The 26,736-nt window shown below is 28.6% G+C and overlaps 5 protein-coding genes across 5 annotated transcripts; 2 read left to right on the top strand and 3 right to left on the bottom strand.

Annotated features, from left to right (window-relative positions):
- Positions 1-6,428: 6,428 nt before the first annotated feature.
- On the bottom strand, positions 6,429-8,456 carry LOC123296252 (zinc finger protein OZF-like). Its single transcript, XM_044877714.1, has 2 exons — positions 8,429-8,456; positions 6,429-8,200 (listed from the first exon to the last, which is right to left on the bottom strand). The coding sequence occupies exons 1-2, from the start codon at positions 8,454-8,456 to the stop codon at positions 6,891-6,893; spliced, it is 1,338 nt and encodes a 445-aa protein (XP_044733649.1). The 3' UTR covers positions 6,429-6,890.
- An 820-nt stretch (positions 8,457-9,276) lies between these two features.
- Positions 9,277-10,729, top strand: LOC123295210 (putative peptidyl-prolyl cis-trans isomerase dodo). The gene is made up of 3 exons (XM_044876462.1): positions 9,277-9,482; positions 9,549-9,752; positions 10,483-10,729. Exons 1-3 carry the CDS (start codon positions 9,407-9,409, stop codon positions 10,701-10,703), a joined length of 501 nt encoding a protein of 166 aa, XP_044732397.1. The 5' UTR covers positions 9,277-9,406; the 3' UTR covers positions 10,704-10,729.
- A 2,627-nt stretch (positions 10,730-13,356) lies between these two features.
- LOC123295331 (28S ribosomal protein S29, mitochondrial) lies at positions 13,357-14,575 on the bottom strand. The gene has a single exon (XM_044876639.1). It carries the CDS (start codon positions 14,545-14,547, stop codon positions 13,399-13,401), a length of 1,149 nt encoding a protein of 382 aa, XP_044732574.1. The 5' UTR covers positions 14,548-14,575; the 3' UTR covers positions 13,357-13,398.
- Positions 14,576-16,059: 1,484 nt separating this feature from the next.
- Positions 16,060-18,011, top strand: LOC123295716 (deoxynucleotidyltransferase terminal-interacting protein 2). The gene is made up of 4 exons (XM_044877148.1): positions 16,060-16,202; positions 16,258-16,568; positions 16,634-16,798; positions 17,801-18,011. Exons 1-4 carry the CDS (start codon positions 16,139-16,141, stop codon positions 18,008-18,010), a joined length of 750 nt encoding a protein of 249 aa, XP_044733083.1. The 5' UTR covers positions 16,060-16,138; the 3' UTR covers position 18,011.
- Positions 18,012-18,048: 37 nt separating this feature from the next.
- LOC123295333 (estradiol 17-beta-dehydrogenase 8) lies at positions 18,049-20,567 on the bottom strand. Its single transcript, XM_044876641.1, has 4 exons — positions 20,299-20,567; positions 18,739-19,049; positions 18,362-18,674; positions 18,049-18,191 (listed from the first exon to the last, which is right to left on the bottom strand). Exons 1-4 carry the CDS (start codon positions 20,333-20,335, stop codon positions 18,103-18,105), a joined length of 750 nt encoding a protein of 249 aa, XP_044732576.1. The 5' UTR covers positions 20,336-20,567; the 3' UTR covers positions 18,049-18,102.
- Positions 20,568-26,736: the final 6,169 nt, after the last annotated feature.

Below are 26,736 nucleotides of genomic sequence, written 5' to 3'. Positions count from 1 at the left end.
CGCATTTTTTTAATTATATGCATTTTTTACCAATCGATTTAATATTTTGTTTGTACACAGAATATTAATCGAAACTAAATTACTGTCTTTTATGTAAAAAATGTCAATTCATATTTCATTTTATAAATTTGAAAAAAAAAAAAAATAGTATAAAAAAACGCAAGCAAAATGAATAAGCAAAAAAATCAATGCCAAATGTATAATAAATAAAACATTTTAAATGAAAAGTAGTAGAAATATTATTAATTAAATAATTAATTATTATTAGTAAATAAGAGAAAAATAGGATGAAAAATGCAAAAAAAAAATACAAAAACTCTTTAAACAATAAAATAGAAACACAAATCATAATACTTTTAACTTGAAAGTAATTTACTTATTTGTTCCTTAACGTTCTTGTATTCGTTGTTGTTCTCTCTTTCTCTGTCAATATCTTTTATGTCTCTCCATCTGTTGGTTTAAACATAATTTTTTTTTTAGTTTGATGTGTATTGGTTCTTTGATTCGTCACTTAATGATAAAACTATCCAAATTTTCTTTATCCAAAAAAGGAAAATAGAAAATAGCTTGTAAAGGATGAACAAAATACCTATTTTTTAGAACTATATTGAAAAATTCCCACTATTCGAATCATTTAGAAAGTAAAAGGGAAAAATGAATATTACATGTTCTGTTTCAGGTGGTTTTCTACTAATCAAGAATACTAAAAGTTACCATAATAATGGTCTAAAAGTTGAAATCCCACCAAGAATCTATTCCAAATTGAAGAACCAATCCAAATTATTTAAATCAAAAATATAATTTACAAGTAATTTTCGTTAACTAGCCAATTCAGTGAACCTTATCTCCTCTCAAGAAATATTATCGCTGTATTATTAAAATAAACTGTTGTAATCGACGTTGACTCAACAAAAACAATTTCATTAGCTCATTATTAATTCATATCTATTTTTTATGTTAGTATAAATTTTTTGGAGAAAACAAAACATCCCCTTATAACTTTCCTAATTCCCTACGACAATGCTCCTTATTCATTCTAGTCTGTGCGTAATTTGAAACGCATACCATTTTTAAGTTCGATTTCTCATATTTTTGAATAATTTATACTAACAAAAAATACAATTTGCCAATTTTTGAAAAGAACAAAACTATTTTATAAGACGAAGCTTAAAAATAACAATCCCAGTAAGTAAAAAAAATTGTGATTTTAAATTTGTAAGATTTTGATGTATGCGCGTGCGCGATGATCATAAAGTGGATGCAAAAACAAATGAAAAGATTATCAACCATGTTTTTTTTTCAATGTCAAAAAAAATTTTTAAATTTATTTCGGCATCACACTTGTAAAATAAAAAATTGTATTTAAAAAATAAAATATAAATTTATTTTTGTTATTAGGAAAAAATGTACAAAATTTATATAAAAAATTAATTGTAGAAAAAAAAAACTATTTGAAAAATATTTATTATTATAAAAAAAAAATGCCTTCCTGCCAATTTGGAAATATTTATAAAATTTGTGTAAAATTGTTTGAGAGAAACGCAAAAATAAAGCATTAGAGCCCGCAGCATCCATACATATTACCTAATCATATCATAATGGCAGAATTTATCAAAAAAAAAATTGTAAAAATATATATTAAAAATACAAAAAAAATTTATTAAAAAAAATGTGGCCTTTGAACTTAACTTTAGCTATTTATTATTAATTATTAATGGACAGGAAGATATCTTACCGATGCGATGAACATATTTCAAAAATTAATATTTAAAAAAAATTTTTAGCATTCATCTGGTGTGCCTATCTTTTAAGTCTAATCTTTTGATTTTCAAAAAAAGTAAATAAACGAAAATTTCGCAAACATTTTTATTGTAAAAAAAAGACTTTCCAAAATTACTCCGGAGAGAATATTTCATTTTTGATTTTGAAAAAAAAAATGCAATGTCTAGGCTGTAATGTGTTCAAAAATGTCTAGTAGTAAGTGCCTTCCAATGTTCTAACCATTTTAATGTTAATTAATAACTCTGCCATTATGTTAGTGTCGAAGAAGTGTGTAGGACAGTGCTTATTTGAACACAGATGTCTTTACTAAATGCTACACGAATGTTAAAAGAATTTGGAAAAACGGTAGATGAATTGTTTTTTGGTAAATGTATGTTTTCATACATTTCTCCAAAACTAGTCGGTGGTAATTTTCAATGAAACCTTTATCAATTATTGAAAAAATTGAGCACTGTAGTGGGGACACAAATTAAAATTTTTTTTTTTTTTCAATTTTGATGATGAATTATGTTATAATTTGACAATATAAGATGAACATTAAGAATAAAAATTTTCGATATCTGGAGTAATTTTCAAAATATCGAAAATTGAAAATTTTGTTTAATTATTTAAGTAGCTTTCGATATTACGAAAAGCAAGGCATGTATCGAAAAATTTTATTCTTATTTTGCGTCTACATTTATGACTTTATAACAAAATTCATCATCAAAGTTGAAAATATTAAAGAGAAGCTTTGGTTATCCTATTAACTTGTGCTAGTACACCCAGTGCAGTGGCGCACACTGCCTAGGGTCCCGGGTGATTTGCGAAGAGAAAAAAAACCGAAAAGACAAACTTCTATGAGAAGGGTCGCACAAAAGGACACTAAAAAAAGAGTTAATTCGGCACTTAGTGCACCGCCTTCACCTTGTTTTCCCCTACCTAAATTATTTTCAACAAATAAGGTTTCTCAACATGCACGGTGATATAACCATATATACACAAAAAGATATACTTTTTTAAACCTTTTCTTTCTCAGAATTCTCTTGCTATTTTTGATAAATTAGGTTCAGCACCCACAAAAGGACATTTTTCGCAAAGCCCTCCTCTACTTTTCCATTCTAGAAATTCGTTTAAGTTTCTTCCCGTTGAAGTACTTTAAAAAAAGTGTAGCCTACTTATTACATCACAGCGAATTTCCTTTTTTTCTAGATTTCTCTTTGCTTTCCATTATTAAGTAAATGACTTTAAAAAAAAATACAGCTTTTAAGCTGCCTTCTTCCAAATTGTTTACACTTATTCAAAAAGAAGTAAGCAAATAATATCCTAGGTCGGTGATGTCTTGCTATTTTCTTAAACAGCGAATTAGTTCCTTTCGATTATATAATAAAGACACGCTTCCAGCCATTGTTGTTAGCAATCAAAGCTTAGTACAGACATCTTTGTTGTCGGATAAATTTACAAAGAAAAAATAAATGCTGCGTACTTTTTTAAGTACGGTTTTTAATCGAAAATTACAATTATGGCATATTTTTAAAAAATTAACAAACTGCTCTGAATTCAATGATATTTTTTCATATTTTTAATAAAATTTTTGGAAGAATTATTTGTTTTTAATCGTAAAAAAAAATTGTAAATAAAAAATTTTTTATTAGCCTGTTATTTGTTCAGATAAAAATATCTTTGAATTACAGAGATCAAATTATTTATAAACATATTTCGGTGTAACTCTTTATAAAAACAAAACAAAAAGTCTTTAATATTAGTTTTATACTCGAAATTTTATCAAATCTTCATTTTATCTCAAAAAAAAAAAAAAAAAAAATCTCAATTTATATTATAAAGAAAAAATACAGTCGATGTTTTTAATTAGTGCTGTGTTTAAATAATAGTTTATTAATTAGTAATTTATTGTATTATATACGAGATACTTTTTAAACCTAAACCTAACAATAAACCTAACCTAACTCTTATCTACAAAAAAACAAACATTTTTGTGAATATTTTCTTTTTATTAAATAGTTTTTTTGTTTATAATTTTTCTTATTGTTAATTTTGTGAAAAGTTATTTATGATAAATTACGGATATAACTCCATGAAAAGGAGATCATTGTGTTATATCTTTTGTATAAAAATTGAAATCGTTAAAAAGTTAAATTTTGGATTGAACTTGTTTCAATAAGCCTTTTTATCGATTTGCTTTTGTTTCGGTCAGTTGTCAAATACCATTCAACCTAAGAAAATTTAATATATTTTATCATTATCAAACAGCGCTTTTTGACTAGGATAGAAGATATGTGATATGTCTTTACTTGATTGAAATTTGTCCGAAACAAAAAAGAATCATTTTGAACATGAAAAGTTCTATAGGCACGAAAAAATAGTAAGAGTGGGCAACTTTTTACCCTTATTTACGCGAATTTTAGTATTGTTTTGATTTTTTTTTTTTTTTTAATTTATTTCTCATGGTGTCCTCCCATTGATATCCTTGGTTTATAGGGTTGTCACTTCTCGACCAGATTTGATTAAGAGACTCCAGAAATCGTGCATTTTCTCCAGTACCCCTATTTTGTTTTATTATTATTATTAATCGTTCAGAGTTCAGATTTAGACATGTGTAACTTTCGTAGCAAATAAATATCTTATTAAACTTATATAGTGTGTGCCCATTTTTCTGATTCAAGGAAGTCATAAATTACTTCTCAGGCAAATTTCAATTTCGTGTCTAATCTTTTAGTCTAATTGGCTAAAATGAGCTCAATCCATTTTTATAATCATAGATAACTTAAAAAACAAATTATGTTATTATTATTATTTTTTTTAATAAAAATCATGAACATATTAATTAAATTATTCATAAATATTATCAATAGAGCAGCGATATCGATAAACAACACTTTTTAAATTAATAAATTTAATCACACAAACACACACACAAACAAAATGTTATGTAAATGTTATGTTGTTTACCGTACCCGTGTGTAACGTATTTACTCTCCGTACCTTATTCCCCTCCACAATTACCACGTACATAATATAAAAGTATTAACCATCTCTGATCCTCCTATTCCCATCCTAAATAACTAAAAAGTTCTGTCAATAAATCAGCCTCGATACAGCCTCAATCCTCCTATAACTTTTAACTGTTTTTGATGATTGATTATAAGGTATCGTCGTCCGTACATTATCGATCGTCGATCGCTACGTTTAATTTAGTTAGTTTATTGTATTTAATTTATTGTTTAATGTTGCCGCAATATAAGTGTAAATGACATGTATCGATTATAATTAAAAACAAAATAATTAGAAAACATTTAAATTGTGATTATATTTGTTTTAATTTTAAAACCCTATTAGTAGTCCAGAAAATCCTTTATAGAAATTAAAAACCAACAACTTTACATTGAGAAACAGCTCGTTTTAGAATTTAAGTAACGAAATGACTAATTTGCTTGGAGTATTACCAACAGAGATACTATCATAGAGCTACAAAGTCGAGTAAAGCTCTCTGCCTTCGTCTCTCTTATATATGTACTAGAACCATAATAGTATATATACCAAACATGTGTTGTTGTCTGTGCATTTCATTGTAGTTGCAAATATTATTGACTGCGAGACAGAGAGGGAAGAACGTCTAAAATTTGTCTCTTTCTATCGGGTCAAGAATTCATTAATTTCATTTTCTATGTTTATACAGCTCTATGGTATATCGTCAAGCAAAATACATATGGACTGACAGTGGCAGGGCTGCCAGATTGTATAATCGGATACAAAAAGTGTATAATATTGTTATTTTATGTATCCAGTTTGTATAACAGATTGCCTCGTATAATTGGATACAAAAATAAAAATTCAAACATGAAGTAAATTTTGTGAGAGTTAAAATACCGATTATTTGAAATAACGAGAGATCGAACAGTAAACTCTCTGAGTAATATAAATATTATCGAAGATAATAAATGAGAACTCAAGGATATGTCGAAAAAAATTTCGATTTTTGCCCCAATTCCTAGATCAGTTTTTTGTATTTTTAAAATACGTATTTTCGACTACCAAGTAGTCATCATCAGTAAGAATTAGCTAGTGAATGTTACTCTTTGCTAATTTGGTGCAGTCCGCCATGAATCACGGAATCACTAATATGATCTGACAGTCCGTTGCTCTTGTCTACCATATATTTATGCCGAATAAATTTCCCTAGAGACCTTTTCGACAATAATATGGGAAAGATACCTCAGCAGTCAGCATAGAAAGTTGAAAATAATGGCAGTTCATAAGTCTTGAAGAATTCAAATTCGGAAAATAATTAAAAAAAAAAACATTCAGTAACAAGTTAATTAAATATTATATTTTATACTAAGTATACAATTTTTGTTGTGAAAATTAATATAAACAAGTAAAAAAAAATGACTGAGTTAATTGTTGAATTACCATGTATAGGCAGTGTTGATTACTCTGTCACATTACACATACATACATGTCACACATATATAACTGATATTTCCATATAATCATACTATACAATTTGCGCATAATTTGCGCTCTCAAGGGTAAACAGTGGTGTTTACGAAAAAATGTTTCTAACAAAAGTTGTTTATTTTTTTATAAGGAACATTTTTTACATTTAAACTTTTCAGCCTTATATAGAGATTGAGAAAGATGACTTTGACACCACCTGGCGAGGCAAATGTGAAACAAAGTGATGACAAGTGGTATACAAAACAATTACAAAGTTGTTAAATTAATAAATTCCTTAATTGATTTTGACCCCGTGATTCAGTATATTTGACGGGCAAGAATCCGAATTTAATTATTTTTTGCATTTTTTATTACTACCAATACTATCTATTGCACTGTTTACATCACTTTCTTTGGCATTTTTAACACTAGGGCGCTCTATTGTCAGCAGTAGTGCTGCCTCTACAGTTCTGTCTCAATCCCTGATGAGTAATCGTGATGATAGACGGACAGACAGACAGACAACCAGAAATGGACTAATTAAGTGATTTTATGAACACCTATACCAAAATTTTGTTCATAGTATCAATATTTTTAAGCGTTATAAACTTGAGACTAAACTTAGTATACCTTAGTATATTTCATATACATGGTATAAAAATCCATTCGTTTTAACCAGTGTGATTTCGTTTATGTGAAACTAAATTGCCTAAAGTAGTAAATGTTTTATTACAAATTTCGCATGAAAATGGTTTTTCACCAGTATGACTTCGTTTGTGAGTAGCTAAATTGCTTTTTTGAGTAAATGCTTTATTACAAATTTCACATAGAAATGGTTTTTTACCAGTGTGAGTTCGCTTATGTACAAGTAAATTGCTTCGATTAGTAAATGTTTTACTACAAATATCACATGAAAATGGTTTTTCACCAGTGTGACTTCGTTTATGATTAGTTAAAGAGCTGTTTTCACTAAACGCTTTATTACAAATATCACATGAAAATGGCTTTTCACCAGAGTGAGTTCGTTTATGTCTAGTTAAATAGCTGCTATCAATAAATGCTTTATTACAAATTTCACATGAAAACGATTTTTCACCAGTATGACTTCGTTTGTGAGTAGCTAAAGTGCTTTGTTGAGCAAATGCTTTATTACAAATTTCACATAGAAATGATTTTTCACCAGTGTGAGTTCGCTTATGTACAAGTAAATTGCTTCGATTAGTAAATGTTTTACTACAAATATCACATGAAAATGGTTTTTCACCAGTGTGACTTCGTTTATGCTTAGTTAAAGAGCTGTTTTCACTAAACGCTTTATTACAAATATCACATGAAAATGGCTTTTCACCAGAGTGAGTTCGTTTATGTCTAGTTAAATAGCTGCTATCAATAAATGCTTTATTACAAATTTCACATAGAAATGGTTTTTCACCAGTATGACGTCGTTTATGCACAACTAATTTACCTCGAGTAGTAAATGTTTCATTACAAACATCACATGAAAATGGTTTTTCACCAGAGTGACTTCGTTTATGTACAACTAAATTGCTTCGAGAAGTAAATGTTTTACTACAAATATCACATGAAAATGGCTTTTCACCAGAGTGACTTCGTTTATGTACAACTAAATTGGCTAGATTAGTAAATGCTTTATTACAAATTTCACATAGAAATGGTTTTTTACCAGTGTGAGTTCGCTTATGTAAAAGTAAATTGCTTCGAGTAGTAAATATTTCATTACAAAAGTCACATGAAAACGGACTTTCTACAGTTCGAATATGTTCTAGTTGTAAACCACTTTCAATTAGTTCTTCATCTTTAATGATTAATTCTGTATGTAATTCTTTTTCAAGTTTCACTATATTATTCACAGCATTACTGTCGAATGTTACTTCCATTGAAACACTTTCCTCTAATATTTCCTTTTTAATTCGTATATCTTCTTTTCTATCACTGTCTTCGGCATTTTCTAATATTTCATCTTTAATAATAACTTCTATATTTGTTTGTTTTTCGAGTTTAATATCTTCGTTGCTGACTTGTATCAAATGCTCTTCATTTTCCTGAATTCGTTTATGATTTGTACCACGGCTACTCTTGACAAAAATTTCTTCCACTGAGTCACTGGTTTCTAATATTTCATTTTTGCTAATAAATTCCGTATTTGATTGTTTTTCAAATTCATTATTTTCTTTTTTGATAAAGAAACATAAATCATGCAATGAACTATTTGCCATTTTTTTATGTTTTCAATTTCTAAACTTGTATTAAGCTTTTTTTGTAGATATTTAAGTATCTATCGACGACTAATTTTTAAGAGCTCCATGTACTTAACAGAAAAAAATGTTATTTTTCATTCAAACTATTTCCATTCATTTGGGAATCGCTTGGGAATTATTAGTTTTCCTGTAACTAATAATACTGCTGCTCTTGTCAAAAACTTTTTCCTCTGTGTAACCGGTTACTAATATTTCTTCTTTTTTTAATAAATTTCGTATTTAATTGTTTTTTAAATTCAATATTTTCTTTATTGATAAAAAAAACTCAAACTTAAAACTTTGCCATTGTTTCTTTCATGAAGGTTATAAAGAAGGAGAACGACCGCAATATAAAATATTGTCCCTAATATTTTGAAAAAATAAGTGAGGCGCTGGGATCGCTAAGTTGTATCATTAAATGCGGGCTGTTGTGCGCTAATATACTACTTACCGACGACAGCGCGGTTGGTGGCTGAAAATGAACTATAAATTCTACAAATTTTCAGGAACAGGTGCGCTAATGCTTTAGTACTAGCGATCGTTCTCCTTCTTTATAACCTTCATGGTTTCTTTGCTGTCAAACTAATACCAACTTAAAAATTAAAAATAATTTTCCGGTTTATTTACATAGCTTTATTCTAGAATTAAATAAAAATTATAAAAATCCAAAATAATTATGAAAAATTTTCTTAAATTTTCTTATATTTTGAGTCATTTACATTTTTTCAGAATTTTATCTTCCATTGCATTCTATCTAATTCATGATAATGATTTGCTAAAAAGAGATAACTAGCTATCGTTACGTCGCTTATTTTATACGATTTTTGTTGGTGAAAGAACTCGGGCAGATATTTTATAATCTTTTATAAAAAAAAAACGAGGACATTATTTCTGTAAAGTTTTATTTCGTTTAAATTAAATATACCAAAATGTCTAGTGCGCCCGCTGATGGAGATGCCGTTCAATTACCTGCCGGTTGGGAAAAACGTTTAAGCCGTTCAACGGGTGTGTGTTTTATAAGGTGCTTATGTACATTTTTAACATGACGTATTAACGATTTCGGTTTTTTAGGACATCATTACTATTTAAATATTTACACAAAAGAATCACAATGGGATGTTCCTGATAAACCAGCAGAGCCTGTTGCATCGTGTGGCCCCGAACAAGTTCAATGTTCACATTTACTTGTTAAACATAAAAATTCCCGGCGACCATCTTCATGGCGCGAAGAAAATATTACTCGTTCTAAAGAGGAAGCTTTAGAACTTTTAAAATGTAAGTTATCATTATTTCACTTACTCATTTTCCTAAATAAATTTAATTATTAAATACAAAAAAAAAAAAGCGGGAAATTCAGTTTATAAGATTTTAGTAAGTATCAATTCGATTAATATAAAAACTTGTGCCCATGTTCAGTTTTTGGCTGAAATATAATTGAATTTGTACTTTTTAAATCGAATATCTGAATTTTTCAAGAATTCAACACCATCCACGGATCAATCCGTTAGCCACGAATACCCTGACTTTCAGAAATTCTATCTTTGCAGTATTTTGTTGCCCGGGGTTGTTATTTGTTATTAAAATATGCTTAAAATGTACAAGAAATGTTATTAATCGCGAAAAATGAATATTTCAAAATTTAAGGTTATGGTCTGATCTACGGGTTGTATCATGCCTCTAATGGGGTCGAGCGAGAACGTATTATGTGTTTTTGGTCCTCACGCTCACGCTGTAATCCACGAATTTATTGCTTATTGCAAAAACACTCTAGGAAACTTTTCTATTTTCGTTAATTAAAGAAAAACTTTATTTTTCACCATCTCCGCCAACAGATTGAATTGTGCACTTGCGTAAAAATTTAACGACGGCTGTAAAGTTAGATTGTTTTGAAAAAGATCGGCGCTTTGCCGATGACGAGGCCCTGGGTCATTAGCCAATGAAAAAAGGGTGCTTGGCTGCAGTTAGTTTTCGGGACAATTGTTTTTTTAACTGCGTATTTTTTTAGCTTACAGAGAACAAATAGTTCAAGGTCGAGCATCATTTGCCGAACTAGCCCAAAATTATTCAGACTGTTCATCGGCTCGACGTGGAGGTGATTTGGGACCATTTGGTCGGGGCACAATGCAACGACCATTCGAAGAGGCAGCATTTGCATTAAAAGTTGGTGAATTAAGTGAACCAGTCGACACAGATTCTGGAGTACACATTATTATGCGAACAGCTTAAAGAAGAAAAAAAAACAACAACAAAAACTGTTTCAATTTCCTGCTCATAATTTCAAATAATAGCTGGTTTTTACAATCACACTCACACAAAAAATCGCTCAGCTCACTATCGATTTTACTAGGTGTACTCTAATAAAATAATTATATAGCTCTTAGCGCTATTAATCTCTAGCGAATAAATAAAAAATATGTACAGGATGATTTATGAAAAATTAAAATTATCCTAAAGATCGTTTTTATAAAATATTTTCGAAAAATTATTTTTCTTAAATAAAATTTGAAATTTAATAGTATAAATTTTCATTACACATAGAACTTTTTTATGACACAAATTTGAAAGCCTTCTTTTTCAATCTACAAAACTTCTAATAGAATATCGTTCCGAGCGTTGGGTGACCGGAGCCGTTTTGAAAAAAGGCTAGGCTGTTATTTGGACGGTTTAGCAATCTAGTTGGCTCCGGTATACCTATTTTTCATTACTTTTCTTATCAATTGTTAATAAATATATCATTCTGTATATAATTTAAATATAAACATATACATGATATTATAATCGCATTTATAATCAAAAATTCAATCGTATTTCATATAAAACAAAAAAATACAGGGTGTTCTCGTCAAGGTTATGGTAAATACTTAAAGAAAAAATTATAATATAAATAATATTTATGGTATTTCTAACAACATGAGACTAAAAGTAGTTTTGCACGAAATTATGGTAGTTTTCAACGACATCAAGTCGTAAAAAAATTTTAGCTACATTGACCGTCTCTATTAGCTGCTATAAATTTTCAAAATTAGGTCTATATTTTGAACATTTTTAGCTTGCGTTTTTGCTACAGAAAATAACTTTGATAATAAAACTAGATATATGCTTTGGACCTAAACAGTATGTAATTGACCGTTTAGTTTACGAAACGACAATAAATAAAGATTATTATTTAACGAATATTTAATCTAATCCAAAAGTGAATTGTACAAGCGGCAACGTTGTACAATTTATTTCTGTGCTGCTTATTATTTGTGTATTCACTGATGAATATGAGAATATTCGTTGTAGCGTTAACAGATTTACTGCACTTATATTTAGAAAAATATATTTTTTTGTCTTTTTAAGATATCGCGTACTTTCTCACTCCGATAGAAATACCTTAAGTATAACTGTCAAAATTTCTCATACGTTATTTGTGAAATGCGAATACACTGGCACATAATTTTTTTTTAATATTTACCAGTGCCCCTGAAACATTCTGTACTAATATATGTGTATGTATATAATAATATTAATTTAAATTTAAAAAAAATGTTCATTATTATATTAATAATGTAGAATTGGACTTAATTGTTTTTGGAAAAAAACGAATTTTTGTGGATCACCCATCTTGATTTTGGATTGAATGTAATTTGTTAATTTTATTTATGATTTAAATAAAAAAAAAACTACCACTCAATTATTTGTAGTTTTTATCAAACTACCACTCCATACCATGCCTTCATCGGAGAAGAAAAGTTGCTTATTTGAATTGGGGTGGGTGATGTTGTCCAAAGATAGTCATTGTAACCAGGAACCATAATTACAACAATTAGCGTATTTTGAAATGACCTTTTAAGGTAACGAATTTACACACGAATATGTTGGAGTATTCAAAATTGTATGAAATTTGACGCTCTACAAAGAATTATAAAGATACTTTTGTCTTACGATGTAAATGAATAAGTTAGTGAGGAAATACCGGAGGAAGGTAGAAAATTTTGCAATTCCAGTAATATATATATCTTTTCGCACATGGTCATCGAGGTTCATAACTTGAGGAAATGTTAATTAATCATCGCCGAACAACATTCCAAAGTTTCATTAACTCCCAATCATTTTCTATCTGAAACTATCTGTCGATTGAACTACATTTGTACTATTATTACCAGTTTTAGATATTTTGATTTTAATACTAAGACTCTTAGCGATAGAAAAAGGAACTATAGTTGTCAACGCGCATAATGGAAATATTTGTTTAAAATCTTGTAAACCATACATACGGACATATCATACACATATAAAAGAGATTAATGTAACATTTTTTAAAACATAAATTTTGTTAAAGAATTTTATAATACATTAAAATAATTGTTTTTATTTTAATTTGGGTTATTATGTCGTATCGTTGTAGCGTGCCAGTTAAGTTTTCGTAAATTTCCAATTTATAGCCATGAAAGAAAACTGGCAAATAAATTGGAATGGTTAACAGAAGACAAGTTTGAATAGAAAAACTTAATATTTCAACGATAGTTGTGTGTACCAAAGTATGTTGTCTTCATTTTAAAGAAGAAAGTACTAGAGTATGTATACAGAAGTAGGTATCTTTTGCCTTTTCATTCAATGAAAAAAAATCAGCTGAGTGTAACAAGTATGGTTTATAATTTTTTTACTAATGGTGCTGATTAGCGTTAAAATCTAACAACTATAACTATGTGTCAAAAATTTTTTTAAACTAATTTCTGATGAGAACAAATATAACCTTAGGGATGGAGCTCTGTTGCTTATAACTATTTTTGTACAGGTTCCTTTACTGTTAAATATAAGATAAAAATTGACTAAAAAGGAACAAAAACGTTAGGGAAAAAATATCTAATTTATTTCGCAAAACAAGTAACAAAAAAAAACGCTAAAAAACATTAATATAAATTAAAAACAACTTTATTTACAATGGCGCACATATTTTCATTAATCTATAAGGATTCAAACCACTTAAAAAATATAATTCTTCATTTTGTGTTTGAGGATCACCGACTGTTTGCACCCATAATCGATCACGATAATATTTCATACAACTTTCGAACTCTTTCGATGTATATTCAGGCACTAATATTGGAACAAATGGATCTAAATGTTCAAAGCCAGATTTACCCAACAAATAAAATGGATAATGAGAACCATGATCCTTTTCTGGAACAGCTTGCTCATCTACTGTCACCACTATTGATCCATTAGACCAATCACATTGCGTTAAACTTAGAAAAGCATCAGTTAATCGCACTTTATTCGGAGGTACAGCTACTTTCGCGTCTGTGTAAACTCGGGTATGAGGATAGAAGAAAGCGTTGAATCCATCGATCGCAACAAGTGTTTTACATTTTCCTTGTGTCGATAATATTTTGATTTCTTCAGCGATTGCGACAATACAATCGGAAGCGAATTTAATACGATTTATACCATGCTCGACTAATTCAATTAATTTCGATCCTTTTGGTGTACTTTCACGTTTGCTCCACACATAATCGTTTGAAGTTAATAAATCTGATAGTAAATGTGCGTTTTGGGTACGAAAATGTACCAGCCATGTAGCAGAATCAATCGGTAAATCAACATAACCCTCTTTGGTTGTCGAATTTGCATACTCTTTACATTTTCGCATCCAATTTGCCACCCATGGAACATGTACTATTAAATAATTATTCTCTGATGCGAAATGTATAACATGAGCCATAGTTAACGATTTTCCAGATCCTTTTTTGCCGTATAATACAAATCGTGTTGTTGGTTTTGTAAAGTTTAAATTTTTTAAACAGTTGATAATATCGAGTGCTGGATTTCGTACCATCAAACAACATTCACCGAATGTTTTCGTTTGTATTTCAAATGATTTTGGTAAACCACCTTGTTGAAATAATTTTTTCTTTACATTTGTATCAATTTCATAAAATTGTCCTAAATTTTGAGATGTTTGTTTTGTGGGACTATTTTCTGATGATCGGAAAACTTGTGATACATTTTCATTTAAGATTGCAGCTTGTGTTGAATAATTAATAACGTGATTATTTTTTGATAAATTTTTTATTAATTTTAACATTTTTAAAATCCGTTTTTTAGGTTATTTGGTGCTTTGCAATCAAAAACATAGAGGTGCTTTGCATTGCAACCATAGGCATAGTTTTAGTCATAGATATATATAACATATGTTTCAGGATAGTGCATAAAGTATACTGGCCAGCAGTAATGAATTCTACGCCATATTGTGCTGATGAGAATAGTATAAAAGCTAAAGTAATAAGAGCCACTTTTTTGGGCGTCAATGGCTTAGCTATCTTAGTGCCAGGTGGTGCTGCGCATCAGGGCCCCCTAAGCTTTGAAAATAAAGAAGCAGCCAGGTCCCAAAGCTAGTAAGCCTTGAGACTACCCACAAAATTTTTTTTAATGATGCTAAAAGAGCATTAACAATGGCAGGATTCCTAAGTTACGACTGTCAATGTATACTCTAAGTATAAATAAACGCAAAAATCGAACCATTTTAAGTGATATTACTATAACAGTTTATGTAATTCACTTAAAATATTATAGCTATAACATTTAGAATTGTAAAATATGGACATTTTTTGTTATACAGAGTGTATTCAATAATCAAGCAGTTGGATGCACGTATTCATGGTATGTGTACAGTTTGTAAAACATTTGACTTTTTAATTCCAAAAAATTTGTTCAGCATGGATGAATACACCATTCAATTTCTTAATGTATATCATTTGGTCGTTTCTCAATTGACGGAGATGTGGCACATTCGCCAATTTTGTAAAGAAATTAGAACGAAATTTAGTATGCTTGAATGTGAACTTACGAAAGTATATATCGCAAAGCTACTATTTTATAAAATTCTGGTTACTTCCGCGTCAGCAGATAGATCTTTCAGTAAACGGAAGATTATGAAGAATTATTAAAAAATCAATATTGAGCAAGACCACTTCTGACATTTATCATTAATTGCAATAGAAAACACACCGGCAACAAACTTTAATTTGAGTAAGGCTATAGACGAATTTACAAAAATTAACACCCGCAAGTAGATTGTGAATTTGACTAAGAATTTTGTTAAAAACATTCTTTTTTTCGGATATTGGTCTCATCTTTATAATAAATATTTTATACTATCATGTGCATTCTTGTTTATTTATTTCTATTTTCCCCTATTAAACAAATAAGGATTTTACCCGTCATAAAAACGACGAATATCTTATCCCACTGTGAATAAGTTCAAGTCAATGTATTCTTTTCTGATCCCTATCTATAAGTTTTAGGAATTAGGACTAGCCGGTCAATATAAGTTCAAGCTACGTGGATAGAGTGTTCTAAATTTCTAACACTTCCATTCTTTTCAAATAGACTACAGATAAAATTTGACTGGGCCAATGTATTTCGAAACGAATCATAGTATGGCGTCGATTCATGACTTCATTTAAAATATATGATCTAAGTCATTACCACTGACCAGTATACTGATATATACTTCGGAATTATGTTGTTGACAGCTGCCTACTGATTTAGTTTTATTAGTAGATAGCATAGAAGTTTTTGAGGTTAAGCCAGGTTAAGCCGACTAGGTTGACTTGACATACACATGCACGTGAATTAAAAAAACTTTGCATTGCGATTTAAATTATTCTTCCATCATGAGTTTTTTTATTGATACAGGAGGAAACGATGATGATATCAAAAGCGTTCCTTTAGAAAAAGGTAAGTTAAAAAAAATAAGTCGAAATTTTGATAATAATTTTTTTATGTATTTTAGAACTACCAAAAGAAATCGCAGACATCCTTAGTAGCGTGAAAAATACTGTAACTGTTTCAAAACCAATAAGTAAAATTAAATCAAACACTTTAGACAATTTTGCAAACAATTTATCAACAATTTTAAATAATAAACGAGAAAAAACCTTAAATCGTTACGATTCTTCAATTGTTCTAAGTGACACGAAACAAGATACAGTTGTTTCGAAAGTATTAGAAAAATCGAAAGTTTTAAGTGATCCAAATTTCGAAATACTCAAATCAGTACCCAATTATGATATTAGTGATAAAAAATTAAAGAAAATTAAACAGGTGTGTACTGATTACCAATAAAAAGTTTTTTTTTCCATTTTTTTTTACGAATATCCGTTTTGTAGATTGAACGTTCAAAAACCAAGGGACAAAAATGGTTCGATTTACCAGCCACAGAAGTAACGGATGAAATTAAACGAGATTTAGAAGTGCTACAAATGAGATCTGTTTTAGATCCAAAACATTTTTATAAAAAGAATGATTTAAAAGTTTTACCAAAATATTTCCAGGTGAGTAAAATAAGACTTTAAAGTTTCTTAACGGTTAAATGGTCTCAATTAGATTCTATAGTGCTAACAAACCGCTTCCAAAACACGAAAATTTTATTTAATCGATAAGTGCCATAAAAATGCGTTTAAATTTTACATTTTCAAATGTCGCGCTTAATTTGTCGAAAACGCTAAACGTAGGATAATATAAAAGGCAGGTATTCTAATCCTGCAATGCATGATGGGAAATGTGTCCAGCGTTTGACATATTAAATGTCAACTAAAGTACTTTCATGCCAACCCCCATAATAATAATAAATATTTTTATTATATTTTATGGATATCTAAAGTATTCTTAATACTTAGATTCCGTAAGGAAATGAATTTCTCCAAAACTTTATCGCGTATTTTGTGACATTCAGGAAAGACAAGTGAATGTTTAACAGCATTCCTGAATACTTCTTGTTAAAAGCTCATGAATAAAAAAGGAAAAGCTGATTCCAGAAGTTGATATACTGCCTCACTAGGACATTTTAAGTGACTACGATTTATTGCATCTGTTCGATTTATTGTACATACTTCGCAATCAGAGGACGAAACAAATACTGCCCAACCACGCAGTGGACGCTATATTGCTCTGCGATCATGACGCGACGTCAGTTGCCTGTGTAAAAATGCGCTGATATTTTGAATGATAATTTGGTATATATTATAATCGTGAGAGTTTGAATGGATGAATGTTGGTTACTCTTTCACACAAAAACTACCCAACGGATTTAGATGAAATTTGGCACAGAAATAGATTATAATCTGAAATGATTGGAGAAGAAACAGTTTAAAAAAATTGAAAATATGGATTTTAATTTTAAAATTTGTTTTGTTATTTTATGAACTAAAACAAGCATTTTTCGACTGCTTTTTGCCTAAGCTATTTCAAAAATATATTTTTACATTATTTCTCATATAGAGTAATTTCTGGACTGGGTATAGCTTTTTCAATTCTTTGTTAATTTTTTTTTTCAGATTGGTAAAGTTATGGATTCTCCATTAGATTATTACAATAATCGATGCACGAAAAAAGAGCGTAAACGCACCTTAGTCGACGAATTATTAGCCGATGCTGAATTTAATAAATATAATAAAAGGAAATATTTGGAAATTATTGAGGAACGGCGTAAAACTAGCTATAAAGCACATCAACGAGCGAAAAAATTAAAACGTAAAAATAAATAATATTTATTTTTAGTACTAAAATTTATGCTTAAAAAAATATAAAAAAATTTACACTTTTGATTATTTATTACATATTTTATTCTTTAACCTATTTAAAAGAAACCTCCAGTTATTTCAATTGTAGCTCCATTTACATAAGAACTTTTATCAGATGCTAAAAATACTATCACTTCGGCAATTTCTGAAAATAAAATTTTTTTAAGTTTAAAAGGTCGTATTTATCGGCCGATCGTCAATTTATCAAAATCCATAGAGCCGTTTAGGCTACAAAATGGTTCAAAGAAACTTATTTTTATTTTTGAGTAGGTGGGTAAAGCTTGCATCTTAAAAATTACGATAATTAATATTTACCTGAAGGTTTTCCCATTCGTCGTAATGGAACTTGCCGTAAAATACCCTCAATCACTTTATCTGGAACTGTTTCAACCATTGGGGTTCGAATAAAACCCGGCAAAAGTACATTACATCGAATATTAAATTTTCCCCATTCTTTAGCTGCAGTTTTGGTTAATGCTTCTACGCCTACTTTACTAGCATTATAATTACTTTGTCCAATATTAGCAATTTTTCCAGCAATACTTGCAATATTTATAAACGAACCGCCTGGGGATGGATCCATATTCGCCAGAGCGTTACCAAATGTTTGCATTATATTAAAAGTTCCCTAAAATAATTAAAATACATATCGTCAAGGATGTTTATATACAATATGCGTCGTCTGTAATTACATTTAAATTCGTATTAATAACAGCATTAAAATCCTCTTCAGACATTTTTAATAAAAAATTATCCCGTGTTATCCCAGCTGAGTTGACAACCACTGTTGGTGGATTACTAAATCTTTTCATGATCTTTTTTAACGACAGACCTACATTTTGTAGATTTGTAACGTCAACTTGTAATGGTAAATGTTCATCAATATCATTTAATAATGCCACGGTGTTTTGTGCACGATTTAAATCGATATCTGCGGCAATCACTTTTGCCCCTTCTTTGGAGAATAGTTGACATGCTGCCCGACCAATTCCTGATCCAGCTCCTAAATAGATAAAAATTTTAATCAATTTATCCCGAGGAATTGTACTTTACAAAAATGTTTCCAGACTTTTAAGATAACTCGTTTATTTTAGAACAGATTTTCGCTTTGCCTTCTAATTCAATACTTTTAACTTGCTGATCCAGAGAAATCATTTCAAACAGATCTCATCCAGATCTTGTTAACCCCATAACGACATATTCATACATCTAATGTATTAGATGGTTATAAACTACAAGATGTATACAAGTATATTGGCTAGTCTACTTAGAAAAGTTAAAGGTTTGAAATTTTTTGCTATAATTCCCAAATCAAAAACATCTTACGGCATACGATAAACGATAATACTTTTTCATTATATCATGTATGTTTGGGCCTAGCCAGGAAACTTCTAAAAGAAATAACCAATAGGAATTGTCACCAAATACCGTAAAAACTCCCTAGGAATTTCCAAAGAAATCACATTTTATGGTAGGTCTTACCATGATTGAAAAAATAGTGAGATTACAGAATGTTTAAATTCTGGGCTCCAAACCACGTCAAAAAAGTTATACACTTTGTAAATGGTTGTCGATATCGACAAATTGTTACAGCGTCAACACGTTCACATTCGCCATATGAGTGCTAATATTGCCACCCGCCACGGATATTAGTGTTTTTTAGGATCGCAGGGCCAAAAAATCTGCAGATTTGTGCTAACTCGATCCCATTAAAGGTATGACCAACCGGTGGATCACAGGGTGAGACTACGCGAAAGAAAATTGTCAATTCGTGACTCTAAATGTATATCCACGGCGGTTAGCAATAGACACTCCATTCACCAAATACTGAGTAACATTCTCCATGCGAATAATTTCGCAGGCCTAGTTGTAGTGAATTGGCAGGACCATATATGAAACCTTACTAACAATTGAGCGCTGTTTGAGGCTCCCCCACACTTGAAAATTGCGGCTGAGTAAACTGTAAATGAACTGGTCAATCTATAGCTCCATTTATTGTAGGAGTGAGATTCGACAGAAGTTTTAAGTTTTCTGTATGACTGGCGGTTTTAATTACATCACTAGGGAAATGCAGATTCTTTTCCAATTAATTATTAAGGATGTTACTCTTACCTAGCTGAATCTTATTCTTTCAACGAAATACCTTAAAAGCCTAAAATATATGCACTAATAAACAATTTTTTAAAAAAGGTCTATTTGGAAACATTTTTGCTGTTAACAAAACACGAAAATGTTAACACTTTTTCAATTACCAGTGACTAAAACAAGTTTTCCTAACAAAGCAGGCATTGTGTTAAGCAAAAACAAAAGAACAAACAAAACAAAAAAAAAAGAACACTTGTAAACCAAATTACAAATTTATTGTATGCAAAACATTTGAAATCATTAAACTTTGCACTCCTTAAAAAATATCAATTTTTATCACTCACATAGATCGTGTTTGTAAACAAAAATTTAAAATTAAAAATAAATAATAGATTAAAAACCACACAGTTTACTCTTCCTCCATTCAAGGATAAATTAAACTGATATAAAGCCACTTAATTCCAAGTTTATTTATAGAATAATACTCTGTTTACCAAGTTTATTAAGTCAAGTGCAATTCAATTTCTCCATAATGAAAAAAAACGTGGCAAAAAATAGGTTTGCACAATTATTTTTAATTTCCTGATTAGCATTAGAGATAAAAAAAAACAAATTTTGATCAGTAAATAAAAAGAGAAATGCCTACCAATAAATAACAATTTTTATATAAAACTATCTTTATTTTCTAGATACAAACAGTCTGTTTGACTTTGAAGACTTATAGGTGGCTTTTTCAATGATAGATCTAATTATTACATATTTAAATACGAATTATTTTATTAGAAAGAAAGAAATATATGTAATACATCTATTTTGCATGATGATATCTTTGTTTATGAAAGTATGTTTGTGATTCACATTCTACAAGTGTTTGACATGATTATCAGAGACCATAATATATTCCATGAAGGTTAGAGAGAAGGAGAACGATCGCTGCGCGCTAAAACATTAGCGCGCCTGTCCCTGAAAATTCGTCTGTAAGTAGTATCTGCGAAGTTAGCTGTTTATGAGTATAAGTAGGTGAAGTTAGTTGCATAATATACAAATTAAACAACAACCCACTTTTATTGAGACAACTTAGCGATCGCAGCCTCACTTATTTTGTCCGTATTTCTAGGACACTATTTCCTACAGCGATCGTTCTCCTTTTCTCTAACCTCCATGATATATTCTCTGTGATTATTTTACACTTTAAAAGTTGACAATTATACCGGTGTTTATATTGTGTTCATTCTAATTTCGAACAGAAATTACTTTTGATAATTTTTATCCCAATGAAAAATTTAATGAAATGAAATTAGAAAATCAAATTTAGTTAAATAATTTTTAAGTTGAATACAAAAAACGTAATCTTTGTAATAGTTCATCATTTCTCAAATAGATGGCCAGTGATGTCTATAAAACTAATGGGTACGAAAATAGTTTTTTATTGGGTTTTTGGTATTGTTATCTATAACTTATACTTTTAATCTTTTAAAAAACAAAAAAAATTATTTCGGCGTCGCATTATTGGTTTTCTATAATAATCAAAAATTAAAAAAACTAAACTGTAGGTATAAAGTGTTATCAAAAAAATCGAATTTTTCAACTTTAAGACACCATCAGAATATAAAAAATTTAATTTTGCTCTATCACATCAATATTTTATCCAATTTTGATAAACAAAACTAATGCTACTTAATTTGGGCCCAAATTTTCAAATTATGATCAAAATTAACCTAGCTTTAAGAGGTTTCAAGAATGTGGAGTTCTGGCCACGGAATTAAGCACATAAGTGATAGCAGAAAAACTTACATCACAGCTGAAAAGAATGACACAAAATAAGTGGGTTTCAACAAAAATTCCAAGAAGATCGGATTAAATTTGCCTGTGTTATCAAAACAATCGAATTTTTTAACTTTATGACGTCATCAGAATCCAAAAAATTAAATTTTGCTCTATCACATACAAATTTTATCCATTTTTGGTAAAACCAAGTATGAAATCCTACTAAATTGAGATCAAACTTTTCAAACTGATGATCAAAATTAACCTAGCTCTAATAGGTTTCGAGAATGTGGAGTCCTGATCCCGGAATTAAGCACATAAGTGATAGCTAGCGAAAAACTGACATTACAGCTGAAAAGAATGACCCAAAATTAGGGAGTTTCAAAAAAGTTTTCCAATGAGATCGGATCTAATTTGTCTGTGTTATCAAAAAAATTGAATTTTTTACTTTATGACGTCATCAGAATCCAAAAAATTTAATTTTGCTCTATCTGACGTTACATAGATAAATACTACGTGGATATTAACATGCATGAGCTCTCCACGCTTGTGTCCGCCGGCGTCGTATCGACACTGAATAGAATAAATAGAACTCTACATGCTCGGCTCCAATGACGTCGGTTTAAACAAAAATGTTGTCTCTGAAACAACAAAAGGAAGAAGGGGGAAGATATTTCCAAAGGTTCTTGAGGGAAAATGCAGGTTCATTGAATGAAAAAAAAGATATGTGTATATTGTTTTATTACAAAATTCTTTGATTTTATTTTTTCATAAAATTATTTACACAAAATAAAGTTTAAAAAAATAAGTACCTAAATTTAAAAAGATTTCAATGACAAGATTTTTTTTTTAAAGATAATGTGCAAGAACTTATAAAAAAAATGTTTGAGTATTCGGTAATCAAAGAGAATAAAATAGAGAAAATTGTACGATAATAAAATAAGCCTTCAAGTGATACAATACTATCATTACCTATCATCTATCGTATTCTCTTTGGTTTTAATTGTCTTATAAATAAATAATAATAGGTACATTTAAATTAAAAGTGTGCATAAATTAATAATTTGTTCAATAATAAATATTAATTAATAAACTTTTTTTTATTTCTTAAATAACATTATCTACCATATTAGCCTAAATATTATTTACATATAAATTTTGTGTGTTTTTTGAAGTGATGATGATTTATTAGAATGAAATCAGTAGCCTCGCCAGAGGTGGCAATGTTTATCAGATCGAATATCTATTTGATCATATTTTATTTTCCTTATTTCTATTTATAATTACAGTTAGTTATTTTTTTTTGTTTATATTTTTGTGTTTTTACATATAAAATGACTTTGTTTTCATTAAATTAATTTTAAACATTTTAATTTCACACATTTTAATAAAAATGTAATAATTTTATAAATATTAGAATGTTTAAATAAAAATTAAAATACTAGGATGTATTTGACTTTTTGGAATGTGGCAATATTTTTTAATTGGGTTGTTGAATAAAAATTTTTTACAACATAAATATAATTAAAATGAATATTGAAAAAAAATTAGTTACTTGCAAATAAACTACAGATCAAAGCGTGCCATGTTTGTGACGTAATAAAGTTAATTTTATGTGACGTAATAAAGGGGTCAAAGTAAAAAATTGTCCAGCTTTTCTATCCTACTCTAACAACTTGTTTAGACCTTGATCTTACTCGTATTACTTTGTGTTTGATGTGAACTTCTCTATCCTTCCCTAACAACCTGTTTACATCTTTATTTTACTCTTATTACTTTCTTTTAAAATTTACATTTTTGCTGCAGCAAAAATTTGGACACTTTTTATACATAGAGATGATTCTTCTTACCTCTACCCTCCTTTAATTGCAGAGTTTTTAACAATATGAACTTGTTATTAATATTATCCTGTTTGTTAAAATTATGTTTGTGGTATGTAAGTCACCGTGGGCTAATATTGATTGTACTCTTTATTCATGTATCTGTTAATTTTTTTTAAACATCTAATTTACAATTTGTGGCAAATAATTTTTATCCAACAACTCAATTGATTATTCGATTCAGTTTGGTGGATATTTCAATTTTTTGAATTTTCCGTAGTCTTTTTTGATTTTTCAAATTCTTTGTCCACTATAATTTTAATTTAGAAAGAAACCTCAAAACAAATATTCTGGGAATACTGCAAGCAGTGAAGACACTTTTGTTTTATATAAAATAAAAAATTTTCAATCAAAGGGAGATGATAAACCGAGGGATTTTCAATAAGGTACTCCCGGGAATGAAAAAAAATTATGAAATTTGATAAAACTTAAAATTTTTGAAGAAATATACATAAATATTCTGTTTTATTATATTAAAATTAAAAGTCATAATTTTTAATTTGAATAACACGTGGCTTAAAACACGAGCCGCCATCGTGTGACATCATATAGGCAAAAAAAAAAATGCATTAATTATTAATTTTTTGATGGCTTTCATAGTAATTCTAGGTTATGTTACCATCAAATTTATTTATACGTATAATAATTACATACACGACTGTTGTTTTTACCAATATTACGTCACCAAAATGGCTGACAGCGTTTTTGACAGAATAAAAAAGGTTAAAAATATAATTTAATTTTATGACAATAATGCGTGTTTATTTTGTCGAAATACATTTTTTTGTGGCTTTTTATTAGAAAAATCAACATTTTGAAGTACTTTTTCAAACATAGTAGAATACCCTTTTGTGATATTAGAATATCCTATTGTGAGCAAAAAAAACTTCGAGTCAGATAAGGAAAAAATACAGGACGTACGTCAGCTTTTACGGTAGTTTAGCCTTTAACATGAATCAAATTGTTTTTTCTTAAATTTTACAAAATTTACATTTTTTGTTTTGATTTAAATTTATGGCATCAAGTTTTCTTTATACGCTATAAAAAATAATAAGCTCATAACTTTTACTAAATGATAGGGATAAATGTACAAAACATTGTAGTTTATAATTTAATGACTGAAATTATTTTAAAAAAAGTAAACTCCGGATAAAGAGCAGTTTTTTTTTTAAGAATTTTATTTTTAAAAGCTAATATTTCAAATCTTTTTGAAACAAAAATATTTACTTAGTGAAATATTACTTTTAAAGAAACTTATAAATATTAGGCTCTTATATAAGTCATCTTGCGTAAACGACCAACGGCTGATCTAAAAGCCTTCAGAAATCTGTACTTTGTTTCAACGTGAAATGTTTAGACTTCGTTCATTTTGATCTATATTCGGCTCGAAGGACCAAACCGTTGTAAAAAGCTTACATAAGATTAACGCCAAATTACATTCTTACATATAATCGTAACAGCTAACAATAATTAATTTATATATTAATTAAATATAATATATATTACAATTTCATTAATTATTTATATAAACAGTTATGATACATGCAAATATTTTCAATATAAAATTAATTATATTGAATAGATTTGTATGTCAAAAGGTTTATGTTTTTAATTTTTTAATTAATTTATATATTAAATAAATAATATTTTTTTAATACTAATGGTTTGAAAAAAATAATTATTTTATATTTATTTTATTTATTATTTAATTTTGTTTTTTTTTTTTTTGTAAAATTTTTTACGGTATTTTAAGAAAAATTTTTCATTTCAAATTACAAAACTAGAGTATATCTTTGGCTTTTTAATAAACTGGCATTTTTTTTTTTTACTTTAAATTTAAGTTTAAATAAAAATAGCAAACTTAATTAGTAATTAATTAATAATAAAATGGGGTTTGTTTTAAAATCTAAAAGTTAATAAATAGTTATTAAAATTTACAAAATTGGTTTTGTTGTGATATGATTGGATGGAAATTATGATAAGTTTTTTTTTCAATTTTTTCTTTAATTTTGATTAAAATTATTCTTTGGTAACCAGAGTATATTTGAAAAGAGGGGGCAAACTCAACACAGATGTCGATCCAAGTCGACCTGTAACGAGTTCGACGAGAGTTTAACTTTTCGATTACTATAATTTTATCTTTTTAAATCTTTTAACCTGTCAGCACTCAGGTCAACCGCTCGGTAATCTTTAGTTGCGTGATGAGAGGTTCTGCACATTCGTCAAATATTTCATAACCTCTACATAATTTTATATAAATTTATTTTTTAATGCACCAACTAATTAAAAATAGCTTAATTATGCGATTATTGAATTATATTTCAGAGGGAAAATTAGACCAGAATATTAATCTAAATAATTAAAAATTTAATTCCAAGTTTTTTTAATTTACGGAGTACGACTTATAGTAAACTAACAAAAGTACAAGAACAGGCCCGAAAATTTCTGAAGATAATTTTTTTTTCATTCATCATTACTCTCATGAGAGAAATTCTTACAATTTTTGAAGGACTTGAAAATAAATATTTAAAAAAAAAACTTTAGATTGGTTGAAAATATTTGAAAAATGTTTCGAAAATAGATAAAATTATATGAAGATAGAAAAAATTTCAATCACACACCACTAGAAAAACAAAAATTATTTATGCCTTAAATCGAGCGTGAGTGAAAATTGTCATAATGCGAGTGCTGACAGGCTAAGCGGCTCGTAAGGCGAGAATATTAACCCTGTTCGGCATTGTTGTGATAATTTTAATCAAAATTTATTTAAAAAAATTGATAAATTCTAAAAAATTAAATTAATAAAAACTAGATATGTCATTATTTGATAAATGTTTTACAAATATATTTTTTGTAGGTATTTGGTAACTTTGTAAAATCCACAAAGTTTTTATCAAAGAGAATAAGATGGAGAGTAAACGATATGAACATTATGTTATTTAGAAAGAAACGATTATT

The sequence above is a fragment of the Chrysoperla carnea genome, chromosome 3 (assembly GCF_905475395.1).
Source record: "Chrysoperla carnea chromosome 3, inChrCarn1.1, whole genome shotgun sequence".
NCBI lineage: Eukaryota > Metazoa > Arthropoda > Insecta > Neuroptera > Chrysopidae > Chrysoperla > Chrysoperla carnea.
The sequence above is the reverse complement of the archived record's forward strand: the minus strand, read 5'-3'. Positions and strand labels throughout refer to the sequence as shown.

What these genes read in the sequence shown, in the direction of transcription:
- LOC123296252 (XM_044877714.1), bottom strand. Translation starts at nt 8,456, where the DNA reads ATGGCAAATAGTTCATTGCATGATTTAT. An exon ending in TAGTTCATTGCATGATTTAT is followed by an intron (nt 8,201 to 8,428) that starts GTTTCTTTATCA and finishes TTATTATTAAAG; the next exon opens with ATGAAATATTAGAAAATGCC.
- LOC123295716 (XM_044877148.1), top strand. Translation starts at nt 16,139, where the DNA reads ATGAGTTTTTTTATTGATACAGGAGGAAACGATGATGATATCAAAAGC. An exon ending in AAGCGTTCCTTTAGAAAAAG is followed by an intron (nt 16,203 to 16,257) that starts GTAAGTTAAAAA and finishes TATGTATTTTAG; the next exon opens with AACTACCAAAAGAAATCGCA. An exon ending in TTTTACCAAAATATTTCCAG is followed by an intron (nt 16,799 to 17,800) that starts GTGAGTAAAATA and finishes TTTTTTTTTCAG; the next exon opens with ATTGGTAAAGTTATGGATTC.
- LOC123295331 (XM_044876639.1), bottom strand. Translation starts at nt 14,547, where the DNA reads ATGTTAAAATTAATAAAAAATTTATCAAAAAATAATCACGTTATTAAT.
- LOC123295333 (XM_044876641.1), bottom strand. Translation starts at nt 20,335, where the DNA reads ATGCCTGCTTTGTTAGGAAAACTTGTTTTAGTCACTG. An exon ending in AAAACTTGTTTTAGTCACTG is followed by an intron (nt 19,050 to 20,298) that starts GTAATTGAAAAA and finishes TTATCTATTTAG; the next exon opens with GAGCTGGATCAGGAATTGGT. An exon ending in ACGAATGGGAAAACCTTCAG is followed by an intron (nt 18,192 to 18,361) that starts GTAAATATTAAT and finishes TTTTATTTTCAG; the next exon opens with AAATTGCCGAAGTGATAGTA.
- LOC123295210 (XM_044876462.1), top strand. Translation starts at nt 9,407, where the DNA reads ATGTCTAGTGCGCCCGCTGATGGAGATGCCGTTCAATTACCTGCCGGT. An exon ending in ACGTTTAAGCCGTTCAACGG is followed by an intron (nt 9,483 to 9,548) that starts GTGTGTGTTTTA and finishes TCGGTTTTTTAG; the next exon opens with GACATCATTACTATTTAAAT. An exon ending in AGCTTTAGAACTTTTAAAAT is followed by an intron (nt 9,753 to 10,482) that starts GTAAGTTATCAT and finishes GTATTTTTTTAG; the next exon opens with CTTACAGAGAACAAATAGTT.